The sequence below is a fragment of the Aspergillus mulundensis genome, assembly GCF_003369625.1.
Source record: "Aspergillus mulundensis strain DSM 5745 chromosome Unknown scaffold_14, whole genome shotgun sequence".
NCBI classification, from domain to species: domain Eukaryota; kingdom Fungi; phylum Ascomycota; class Eurotiomycetes; order Eurotiales; family Aspergillaceae; genus Aspergillus; species Aspergillus mulundensis.
Window position 1 is genome coordinate 942305 of NW_020797902.1, and position 11812 is coordinate 954116.

At 54.2% G+C, this 11812-nt stretch overlaps 5 protein-coding genes across 5 annotated transcripts; 2 read left to right on the forward strand and 3 right to left on the reverse strand.

Annotated features, from left to right (window-relative positions):
* Window positions 1-2: 2 nt before the first annotated feature.
* Window positions 3-614, reverse strand: DSM5745_10283 (Alb1 domain-containing protein; the record flags this gene model as incomplete). Its single annotated transcript, XM_026752299.1, has 3 exons — window positions 3-194; window positions 249-541; window positions 599-614. The coding sequence occupies 3 exons, from the start codon at window positions 612-614 to the stop codon at window positions 3-5; spliced, it is 501 nt and encodes a 166-aa protein (XP_026599361.1).
* Window positions 615-848: 234 nt separating this feature from the next.
* On the forward strand, window positions 849-2804 carry DSM5745_10284 (ubiquitin-specific protease UBP1; the record flags this gene model as incomplete). Its single annotated transcript, XM_026752300.1, has 1 exon — window positions 849-2804. One exon carries the CDS (start codon window positions 849-851, stop codon window positions 2802-2804), a length of 1956 nt encoding a protein of 651 aa, XP_026599362.1.
* Window positions 2805-3323: 519 nt separating this feature from the next.
* Window positions 3324-3747, reverse strand: DSM5745_10285 (EF-hand superfamily Ca2+-modulated protein; the record flags this gene model as incomplete). The annotated part of the gene is made up of 2 exons (XM_026752301.1): window positions 3324-3450; window positions 3524-3747. 2 exons carry the CDS (start codon window positions 3745-3747, stop codon window positions 3324-3326), a joined length of 351 nt encoding a protein of 116 aa, XP_026599363.1.
* A 482-nt stretch (window positions 3748-4229) lies between these two features.
* On the forward strand, window positions 4230-6147 carry DSM5745_10286 (bifunctional C97 family peptidase/thioredoxin family protein; the record flags this gene model as incomplete). The annotated part of the gene is made up of 4 exons (XM_026752302.1): window positions 4230-4265; window positions 4318-4332; window positions 4380-4601; window positions 4645-6147. 4 exons carry the CDS (start codon window positions 4230-4232, stop codon window positions 6145-6147), a joined length of 1776 nt encoding a protein of 591 aa, XP_026599364.1.
* A 2905-nt stretch (window positions 6148-9052) lies between these two features.
* DSM5745_10287 (uncharacterized protein) lies at window positions 9053-9700 on the reverse strand (the record flags this gene model as incomplete). Its single annotated transcript, XM_026752303.1, has 1 exon — window positions 9053-9700. The coding sequence occupies one exon, from the start codon at window positions 9698-9700 to the stop codon at window positions 9053-9055; it is 648 nt and encodes a 215-aa protein (XP_026599365.1).
* Window positions 9701-11812: the final 2112 nt, after the last annotated feature.

Here is an 11812-nt window from a genome sequence, read left to right on the forward strand (position 1 = left end):
GCTCAGGTGATCTCCTCATCCTCATCGACCGGGGCGTGCTCGTCCACCACGGGGCTCTGAGTGACTTGTGCGGAGCGTGCTTTGGGTTTGCTGCTGGCCGCGGGAACATCAACCATGGCATCATCGTCACCGTTATCCGCTTCGGCGAGGGCGGCAAACTTGGCGGCTTTGCCGTTCAGGTCACTCCAATCTGCCTAGACACGCACGTTAGATTCGGAACAGACTATGCGGTATATTCCAGCTCTTACCCTGCGATTTTTAACAGCTTTCGCGCGGTTGTTGCTCTTGGTGAGCTTTATCTCGTGCTGGTCCATGACAGCCTCCGCTCTCTCTAGACCCTTTTGCTGGCGTAAGCGTTGCGCCCGTGATTTGGGTTTCGCTTTCGACTGCTTCTTTGTCACACCGGCATTGGCACGATCGGCTAGGATTGACTCGCGTGGCTTGGGAGTGTCTTCAGGCCGGGGGAGATTCGCCAGGGACTTGTCGAGGTCGAGGCTCGGTGAGGCCGCCCGCCGGGCAGCCCGCGAGTGTTTTGACTGAGCTGGACAGTGTTGTTAGAGTATTATTAGCGGCAATGAAATTATATAGGGCGACTCACTCCTTGCTTTCGCCATATCTGAATTTGTTGTATGGATTGTTTTTGAGTAGAATATTTTTGTGGAGATAACCGCTATCGATAAAAGCCGTTGCGGGAAGCCAACCCGACCAAGTGCGCAACTGGGGCGCTTACATGCAGCCGATCTGCAGGTGCTTCCTCTGCCATACAACGCTTTCACCCTTCCTCCGGATGTCGCCCGTGCTTCTAGCAACGCTGTCTCTATGCGGTGTCCTATAGCTCTTGATCAGCCATGAATGCTCGCAGAGAGGGGATTGACTTCCTCGCTCAGAGTCGCTATACTCACAGAAACAACAATAATGACAGCTTCTGGCACCATTTGCAGGACAACGCCAACTTGACCTACGTTCTTGTGACTGCGGTATCTGTTTTTTTCCTCTTGCATCATTTCAGGTCACTCCCGTCTTCATTTGTCGCAGCAGTCTGGGACATTGCCGTCTACCTAACTCCCTCTCGCATAATCGCCGCTCTCGATTCGAAATCTACCAACGCTTCGGACGAACCTTCCGGCGAAATGACGCTCCAAGCGAAAAGCGAGGCAATGCAGCGCATCCTCGGACTTGACCACGCTTCGTTCCCGTCGTTCTTCCCTCGATCGAGAGCCCTCTCCGGGCTTGGCTCCGCCCTCCTTGGAAGCAAGGATACCGTACCGCCGGGGTTAGGAAACTGGGATAATTCGTGCTACCAGAATAGTATCATTCAGGGTCTGGCGTCGCTGCCGTCGTTTGCGGGGTTTTTGGAACGGAATATCGATCAACTCAGTGGGAAGGTCTCTTTTTCGACACATGAAGCGCTCAAGGGGATTATTGAACGGTTGAATAGTGCGGATTATCATGGACAGCGGTTATGGACGCCACCGGACCTGAAGTCGATGAGCAGTTGGCAGCAGCAGGATGCGCAGGAGTACTTTTCGAAGGTGGTGGATCAGATTGATCATGAAGTACAGCAAGCTACACGACGACAAACCCGAAACTTGGGATTGAAGATGGCAGGACCGTCGGAACATGTTATCGGGGCTTCGGCGGCTCAAGTGGATGGTGCGTCACAACAGGGAGGTCAAGTGAACCAGACATTCCGCAACCCATTGGAAGGTCTTCTTGCGCAAAGAGTTGGGTGTATGCGGTGCGGGTGGACAGAAGGACTGTCCCTGATTCCGTTCAACTGCTTGACCGTGCCTCTAGGCGCGAGCTACGAGTACGATGTTCGTGACTGCTTGGACCATTACATGAATCTCGAACCGATTGAAGGAGTGGAATGTGCCATGTGCACTCTGCTCCGCGCTCGAGATCAACTTCGCAGCTTATTGCAGCAAATCGCCGACGATGAGAAGCTTTCGCAAACCGGAGAGCCGTCGAAAGTCTCAGATGCACTCAAAGCATCGGCCGAGCAACGGCTGCAGGCTGTTGAAGAGGCCCTGGAGGAAACTGACTTTACGGAGAAGACTTTGTCGAAGAAATGCCACATTCCATCGAAGAATAGGGTTACGACGACGAAGTCAAGACAAGCCGTCATCGCAAGGCCACCTGGCTGCCTCGCCATCCACATCAACCGGAGCGTGTTTGACGAGCACACGGGTATGTTGAGAAAGAACTACGCAGCGGTCAAATTTCCCAGGGTCCTTGACCTAAGCGAATGGTGCTTGGGCGGGAGCTCCGCTGAAGCCATCGAGCAGAAGGTAGAGAACTGGGGCACCGATCCTCGTGTTTCGATGCTCCCTCCGCCAGGCGCAGCCAGGGATACTGTCGAACGCCGCTACGAGTTGCGTGCAGTGGTCACGCATTATGGCCGCCACGAAAACGGCCACTATATCTGCTACAGAAAGCACCCGGTCGATACATTCCCAGCTCATATACCGGAAGCAGTTTTAGAAGCGGACGGCGAGAAGGAAAAGTCTGAGCGTTGGTACAGACTGAGCGACGAGGACGTCCAAATGGTTAGCGAGGAGAACGTGATGACTCAAGGAGGAGCATTCATGCTGTTTTACGAAGCAATCGAGACGCCGACTTCTAGCACAGATTCAAATGCCAGTGCCGAAAATCCAATCTCGAGCTTCTCCCCAGAAGATATGTCCTCAAATATGTCTACGACTACCGATCGGTCAACAGCGTCCGACACATCTCGCGCTACCAGCGTGTCGGCCGAAGGAGAGCAAGCCGGCGAGAAAAATCCGATGATGGAAGTTGACTGATCTCCGTCAGGTTCACCTCTCCAGGCTTTGTCGCATTCTTCAACCCATGCAATTGCATGTACTATGATACCCAAACGCAAGCATACCAGGCATTATTGGCTTGGTTTTTTTCTTCGGTTTGTAATTCTAGCAGGACTGCATTGGCTGTATCAATACCTACTAGATGTAGGATTTGGCATTGTTTAGCAATATTTCGTAAGGTAGAACAACCATTGAACCATATCCCAATCCAAAAACACCACGCAAATAATGTAAGCCCAAAACCAACGCCACAATACCATACCAACCTCTTAAAAAACGCCAGCCCGCCGCATAATCTCATGAAACTGCTCCAACGTCACTCCAACATCAACCCCAGCACCCCCATTCGCCTCCAAAATCATATCCCGCAGCAACGCATCGCCCAAGTCCTCCTTCAGCTCGCGCGCAATCCTCTTCAAATGCCCCAGCTTAATCGGCCCATCCGTCCCGCGCGTAAACAGCTGAAACGCAGAATCCACCTCCGCGGACATCGCATCGTCAGACCGCGACCGCAGCTTCGCCGCCGCAACGGACAGGAATGGCGCGTAGGGGACGTACCCGGTCGCCGTGGGGTCTATCGCCGAGAGAATCGACTGCAGTTCTTTGGGGGAGGACGGGGCGAGGCCTAGAGCTCTGCGCGTGCTTCATCAGTACTGCTCATTTTCCAGGGTGGAGTGGAAGTGGAAGCGGGAGCGTACACAAGAGCCTTCCGGACATCCTCGCGCGCTATCACGCCCTCTTTCTCATCGGGGAAGTCCTCATTACTCTCCGAGAATATGTGGAACACCTCCTTGATTTCGGCCTCCTCTTCGCCGCTGATGTCGTTCTCCTTTGCGAGCTTGGACTGTCGCGCTTTGGGCTTCTTCGGGGTCGATGAGGCTGCGCTGGGCGCGGAGCGCTTCTTTGGTGGCTGGGGTGGCATGGTGTTAGTCGCGGGCTTTGGCTTTTTTGAGAGGTGAGGTGAGACGGTGTGTAATGCTTACCATGTGGCGGGCTGTTGAGGTTCAGTGAGCTGGGCTGGGCTAGGTCGTTTGCGATGCGGTTGACGTCAAAGAAGGCCGTGAAAGAGAAGGAGGGCGGGGCGAGCCTGTGGCCATTGGTGGGGTGGGAGGTCAAAGTGTATTGTTATTCACGGTTTGCTTGGGCCATCACATTTCAGAAATGTATACTGGATAGCCGGATAGTTGAGATTGATGATGGTCTCGTCGCATCTCATCGAAGAGGACGGAAGCCCGGGGTGCTGACGTAACGACGCGTGCCTGGCGCCTTGGGCTCTTTCCAACTGAAACTCTGTAGACGATTATAAGAAGTTGACGAATTACTGTTGTTGCCTTATGCTAGACCTTAGATATATATTGCGCTGGGTCTGCTTTGATTTTTCTCAGAAACACCGACATCTTCAACATGGACGTGGAGTTGTATGTCTATGACCTGTCCCAGGTAAGTAGCGCTGCTTATACACCTAGTCAAAGAACACCGCTAACAGGAACAGGGACTTGCGCGGATGGTATGCATGCCCATAAGCTGCTAAAGGTGTATCTCTGACTAGAGCAGTACTCGATGGCCTTGACAGGCGTACAGATCGACGCCGTCTACCACACGTCTCTGGTCTTCAACAACGTCGAATACTACTTTGGCCAGGGCATCCAGACAGCCCGGCCTGGTAGCACGCATCACGGCCAGCCCATGGAGAAGATCCACATGGGGAAGTGCGAGCTGCCGTTTGAGGTTGTTGAGGAGTATCTGCAGTCGTTGAGCTCGATATATACACCTGAGGTATGGAATCCCCGTTACCAACGGGCCAAGTGCTAATGAACAGTCCTACGATCTCTTCCTGCACAACTGCAACAACTTCACGCAAGATCTGGCCATGTTTCTTCTTGGGAAGAGTATCCCTGAGCATATTCGCAACCTGCCGGAGACTTTCCTGAGCACGCCGTTTGGGCAGATGCTCAAGCCGCAGATCGAGGGTGCACTGCGTGGTGTAACGCAGGCTCCAGGGCAGGGTCTACCAGCGCCACGGCAGGGGGCTGCTGCTGGGCCTTCTGTTCAGCCTCAACCGCAGCCTCAGCCCCAGGGTAGGGTTCGTGTGGTGAGCAGCCTGAATGAGCTTGAAAAGGAGTTGTCTGCTGCTTCGCAATCATGCGCTGTTATCTTCTTTACCTCGACCACTTGTCCTCCATGCAAGATGATGTATCCGGTATATGACGAGCTCGCTGCCGAGGCTGGCTCCAAAGCTGTTCTTATCAAGGTTGATACCAGTATAGCCCGCGACGTCGGGATGCGATACAGTGTGCGCGCAACGCCGACATTCATGACCTTCCTACGAGGCGAAAAACTCGATCAATGGGCCGGCGCCGATGCAGGCAAGCTACGCGGGAATGTCCGTCTTCTCCTAGAGATGGCCCATCCAACACACCCGCACCGCGAGCTGCGCCTTCCCAGCTTCCAACGTACCATCACCAACTACGTCACATACACCAAGAGCCCTCCGCTCGAGAAACTCACGCAGAAGCTCAAACCGCACGACCAAGACCCTACCCTCCTCTCCATCATCAACTTCATCAAGCACCGCACCACCTCCACCTCCGCAGACACCCCATTGCCATCTGACCTCCCCACCTTCGCACCCTACCTATCCCAAACGCTCCAGTCCATCCCACTAGAGAACCGCTTCGCCCTCGTTGACCTCACCCGCCTCCTCTTCGCCGACCCCCGCATCGCCGCATATTTCGCCGAAGACCCCCGCCACACCCTCCTCACAACCATCTTCTCCATCTCCGAAGACCCAGACTCCGCCCCCTACAACCTCCGCATCGTCACGCTCCAACTCGCCTGCAACCTCTTCACATCCCCACTCTACACAAACCACCTGCCCGCACCAGCGAACCCCCTCCGCCCAGCCCTCTTATCTCTCCTGACCTCCTCCCTCCTCGACAATCAAAGCAACCTGCGCGTCGTCGCCGCAAGCCTAGCATACAATCTCTCCGCACTTAATCACAATGCGCGCTTCGCAGCAAGCACAAACACTCCCGAGCACGCGGAACCCCTATCAGATGAAGAACAAGTCGCGCTAACAGCCTCGGTCGCCGAAGCCCTCGTCCAGGAGACCTCCAGCGCTGACGCCCTACACGGCCTCCTCTTCTCCCTCGGTCTGCTGATCTACGAGGCGCCGGTTGATGGCGCGGTGCTGGATCTTTGTCGGGCGCTTGGGGTCAAGGAGGCGGTTGAGGGCAAGAAAGACCTGCTTGCCAAGGGCGATAAGGATAAGGGGGTTTTGTTCCGTGAGGTTGCGGGGGTGTTGCTTGCTAGGGGGATCTAAATCTGGCTAATTAGGTAGACGATAGGTCAAATACAGTGTCCGGAGTCCGCTGTGCCGCGCTCTTTTCTTTCAGCCTCACGCCCGTTCTTTCAGGTTGATAAATGATAAGGGGAAGCTAGATATCGATAGTCCCCGCACCGTATGGGGTAGAGCGGAGAAAGTACTTTGTGCGACTGCGGCTTGCTGTGGCAGCCTCAAGCCAAGGATCAACGAGTATGGATACCAATCCATATCTCCTGATCCAGAAGCCCGAAGGAACGACGATCAATCCAGAAGGAATGGAAGGAATGGAAGGAAGAAAGAAGGCCAACGTGACTGCCGCGCGATGCGATGTGGACGCCCGTTCTTGAGTTCAGTGTCTAGTTCCCCGGCTTTCTTTGTTCTCGCATCCTTGGGGTACCTACCTAGGCGACGCCATCGGTCCATCGGTGCATCGGACCTCGGTCAATGATCAATCTACTACTGACTAGTATGTGGCAATGTGCCGGGCCAGTACGCCTCGGTACTATTGTGATTGATCATTGTGGCTTTTTGTTTTGTTTTGTTTTTCCTCGTGGCTTTCAGGTGGATGGTGGAATGGATGTTGATTAACGATGCCCATCCTGCCGTGGCACTGTTACAGTTAGGTATTGGTGGGTAGATACTAGACGGTATACTTACTCAGTACTGAATGGAAGGATGAAAGCACGGATGGGGTATGCGCAGGGCTCTGCCTTCAGCTTGCCTTGCTTTGCTTTGCTTTGCTACCTTTGCTTTTGCGTGCCTTGCGTACTTCAATCCAGCCCAGATCCAGATTCATCCTGGTCCCTGCACTGCCTTGCCTTGGATTAGGTAGGAACCAGATCCAGGATTGAGCCCCTTGGCTGGAGGTAGACTTAGACTCTGGCCCTTGCCAGCCCTGCCCTTTGGTCCTTGGTCCTTCCAGCTTTTGGCCCTGCCCCTACCCAATCACCCGCCTATGGTAGGTAGTGCATCCAGCCGGGGCGGCTAATGAGAATGCAAGGAAGAACCACGCCGGATCCGGAGACAGACAAACAAAAAACAAACAAACGAAGATTGGGCTCCCAGCTCTGAAGTCAGACTCGACTTTAGCCTTAGATGCCAGCCTATGGATACGGATCTACGTACCAGTATCTACTACAGGACAGGGACAGGGACAGGGATGCGGCCTTCGCGATGCGAGGGAACCGATGCGATACGATGTGATGGTTCCTAACTTGCGCTGTATGCTATGATTAGATAGATAGATAGCTGGGGACCCTGGAGTTGTATCTAGTTGGACTGAACCCACCCGGACCCTGACCCTGACCCTGACCCTGCCACGGCCACGATACGATACGCTCCCATTCAATGCGATGCGATGCTTTGCCATGATTAGCCATGGCTTGACCCCGGACCCTGGACCCGGGGCCGGAGCCTGACCCTGCCACGGCACGACCACGAACGATACGCCCAAGGCGACAATAAGCAAGCAAAAGCAAACAAAAGTCGATGTCGGATCCAATTTCCAGGGTCGAGTGCTCCGTATCCAATTCCAAGGTTCGGACTCGGACGTGTGACGTGACGCAGACTACGACGGATAGCGACGTATACGAGGCGTACTACTATGGACGTATTAGATGTTCGAAAGAACGGGTTCGGCTCAGGCTTCAGCTCGGGTAAGTAGAGTCGATCAGATCGCGATGCGATTGCGCGACGATGCGTTGCGCAGGTTCGATCTGGCGGATCTGCACTTCGTATACGCCGTGGATATAGATATAGAGACGGGGCGGCCAGTCGCGTTGAAAAGACGGGACGGAGTAGATACGTTGACGAGAACGAAGCTGATAGTGACAGGGCTGAGACTGAGACTGAGAATGAGACTGAGACTCGCCAGGCAAGGCGAGCAAGAAGTCATACTTATTTTAGCATACCAAGTAGAGTATAGGATTCGGTGTTGAGGCGAAAACGAGAGACTACGATACAAGGACGGTACGAGATAAGAGAAGAGTAAGCAGGAAGTGAGAGGGTGGTCTCGACACGAGCCAAATTCGTTCATCAATAAGACGGATGCTACCTATGCTATGCTACCTGAGAAAGAGAAACAACCAGAAAACCAGAAAACCGGATCCGGATCGAGGGTATGACGCTGGGCTATGCTAAGAATAAAACGATAAAACATGACAAGGAAATGCTGGTGACTAACGTGAGCTGCTGTGGCACGCTCGGGTATGATAGGAAGGAAGAAAAGACGAGTACACGATGGGGTATCAACAGGCATGACAAGGCAAGAGTAAGGTAAGTAAGGTAAGGTAAAGCAGATGATCGCTCGATCGCTAGCGCTAAAGCAAAGCAAAGCAAAGCATAAGCAGAATTAAGAACGTGGTAAGGTAAATTCCCGAAATGTGAGGCAGAAGCGAAGAAGAGAATAGGGCGTCATCGAGTGAGTCATAGGCATACTCTGAGTTGACAGCACACACAGAAGAGAGGAAAAGTGATAGAAGTGAAGTGATGTGATAAGATCGGGTGAGTTGGAGATGATGGAGAAGCGGTGAGGAAGTGTTCGATGATAGGCTGAAGCCCGTCACCTGGCCCTGGTCGCAGTTTGGGGTCGACGGGGACAAGGGTCGCTGAATTTCTGCAGAGGCGCCGACTGCGACGGGGAAATTAGGTAAGCCCCTGCGGTCGGGCACCAAATGCCGGATGCAGATTGGGGGATTTTCCCGGCCCCTCGACGCGCTGAGGCGCACGTGTTGGCGTCTTTTGCTGGCGTCTCATGTCATGCTGAAGGCTCGGCTGAGGCTGCTGGCTCTGGCTGCTGACTGTGATGTCGATGGCTGATCGATCGGGTGGATGTGGAGGTGGAGGTGTGAAGGGAGAAGCCCACGCCTGCGCAGGCGACTGAAGACGAAGAAAGAGCCGAGGCTTACGACCGGTAGACGACCTTGGACGACGAGGTGGTGCGGCGCTTCTTCTCCGCCACGAGCGGCTTGCGCTTCTTGCTGCGCTTGGTGCCCTCCTTCTCTGTCGCTGCGAGCTGGGCGACGCGGAGCGCCTGCTGTGCCTTTGCGTGGGCCTGGACCTGGGCGAGGAAGCGAGCGCGCTCGGCCTCTTCTTGCGCCACGGCGCGGAGCATCTGGATCTGCTGCTCGGTGGTGATGCTGCCGCCCATGCGCGGGTCCATGGCGGCGGATTCCTCGTCGATGCTGCTGGCGGGCTCGGGGGTCATCGGTCCATCGGGGAAGAGATCCTCGTCGGAGAGGTACGCGGAGGCAGTAGATTCGCCGGAGTCGCAGCTGATCAGGGACGGGCGGTTGGGCCATGAGGGGAAGGCGCAGGCGTTGTTGGTGGAGTTGGACGAGAAGCTGCACTTTTGGGGAGTGATGTCAAGCAGGTCGTCGTTGGGGGAGGGAGGCGGTGGTGGAGGGATGCTGTTGCCGATGCTGCCGACCGGAGAGTAGGAGCTGGGGAAGCTGAGGTCGAAGTAGGCGTGGGCGTTGCTGGAGCTGGCTTCGCTGAGCGAGGAGCGGATGCTGGACGCGTCCCTGCTCCAGGGCTGGAATGGGTAGACCATGGTGGAGTGGAGAGTCGAGTGGTGTTGTTGTGTTGTGTTGTGTTGCTGTATTGATTGAAGTGGGCGAACGGTTTATAAGCCCGAGCAGACAAAGACTCAACGTGAGAGGTGAAGGTGGACGGTGGAAGTGGTGGACGAGAAGGGAAGAAGGCCAGGCCCGAGGGAGAGAAAGAAGATATAAGGGCCAGCCAGGATGTGAAAGAAGGGCCAGATCGATCGGGGTTCTGGACTCCCTTGCAGCTCCCACCAGATAAGGCGCTTTATTCTTGATTTATTTTAATTTGTTTCCGGTTTCTGTTTTGGAAAAATAAATAAATAACGGGGTCCACCTGGATGAGGCGTCCACTGGCGAGTCTCACAGGCTGCGAGTCAAGGCGATCAGGCGCGGATGGCGTTCCGGCAGCTGGACGAGAGCTGCAGTCAAGGCATTTGTCAGTGTTTGACTGATCTATCGAGATGATACAGAATGGGAGATGGATGCCTGACGCAGTAAAAGTACGAGAGTTGAATGTCTGTTACTGTTAGAGTCTTAGAGACAGTGTGGCGGTCTATTTACATTGCTCAGTTCCTTTCACCCTTTCCCTTTCCCTTTCCCTTTCCCTTTCGGTCCGCGGGCCGGGGAAGATCGGATGGAATTTGGGGTCGTGGGGGTTTGCTGCTTTCGATTTATTTAATTCGCTTTTTGTGAAGATTTAGCCGCGATGGGCTTTGTTTCGGAATAATCCTTCCCCAGACTGTTGATGCTCCAGTCTCCAGGTCTTACTCTCTCCAATCTACAGTACGGAGTATCGCGATGCAATTTCCGACACTCACACAGTCTTACACTCTCTTACTTTCCTATGGCATCTGTAACCTTCGTCCAGCTCGTATGAGTCAAGAGCGGTCTGTTTGTACAGAGTACCTTTGCTGGCCTCGTCATGCATCCTCACCGCCGTTCTTCCCTTCCCCGGGCCCCGACCAATATGGCCATGGCCATGGCCATCTGAAGCACGCCTGTTACGTACCCGGCGGATGTGCGACCGGGGGCCAGGGTGCTGCAGTCGGCGTTGCAGTCGCGGCGACAGCTGCATGGATTATCAGTTTGATAAGGGTTCAGGCCTTGCTGGCGGTTGTAGCGGTCAGCATTGCCAGCGCTGCAAACACTCGGTCGCAAACATTATTGCGCCGGGTGTTTGAGCGAGCGAGCCAGACTCGAATTCGATCTATCACGATCGCTCTCTTTGCTGGCCTGGAATTTGGGTGTTGGATCACATCACAAAGAACAAGCCACTGCTCAAACCGTAGGCGTAGGAAATCGTACTTTGGACAAAGGGACGTCTCAAAAGCAATTATCCGATCGGCGGTTTGTGATCGCGGTCTTCAAGCAGTCTTGATCTCCGGAGGCTCGAGACGAGTCAAGTCCGCGGTATGCGCGAGAGCGGCGATTATTCAGAGAAATTCTTCCGTACTCTAGGCTCTCGGATAGTTGTAACTTGTAGGATACTCCATAGTTGACAGCAGTATATGTGGATGAGCCCGCAGTGAACCATGGGTCTTTCACAGTATTGTAAGTTGTAACTGCCCAAATCCGACGGTGGCCGACTCAGGTAATTTCCCCGCTAGAACAAAGAACACCTTCTAGCTCCTGCCTCGTCGTCGCACTATCCCTCTAGCAGACAATAGAGCAAGATTCTCCGTGATGGCCCAACGATCCTTCATAAATTCGCAATCACCAACAGAGTCTCTGCTAATTAGCCATTAGCAATTAGCTAATTAGCTTTGCAAGCTCCAACGGCCGCGTCGTCGTCTTTGTTCCGGGATTCTCCCCGTTGTCCCGGTGGATCAGGCCGTTCGAGTTCGAGGCCCCGATTATGGGGAAGTGATGAAATTGTGATTTCAACTCATTCAGGATTCACGGGAAAACTCCGCCCGTCTCTTTTTCGGCCTGCCCCTCGCTCCTCGGCGGATTGCACCGCGACGAAGACGCGTCCTACCGTTCTTCCGGCTGGATAACTAAGGCTGGTATATAGCCGAGGTGGGAGGACTTGGCTGTTGCTGTTGGACGGTTATTGCTACGACTCTACGGCCGTAAATTTAAGGTTGCATTGAAGCAGATGCGATCCGATGATGCGA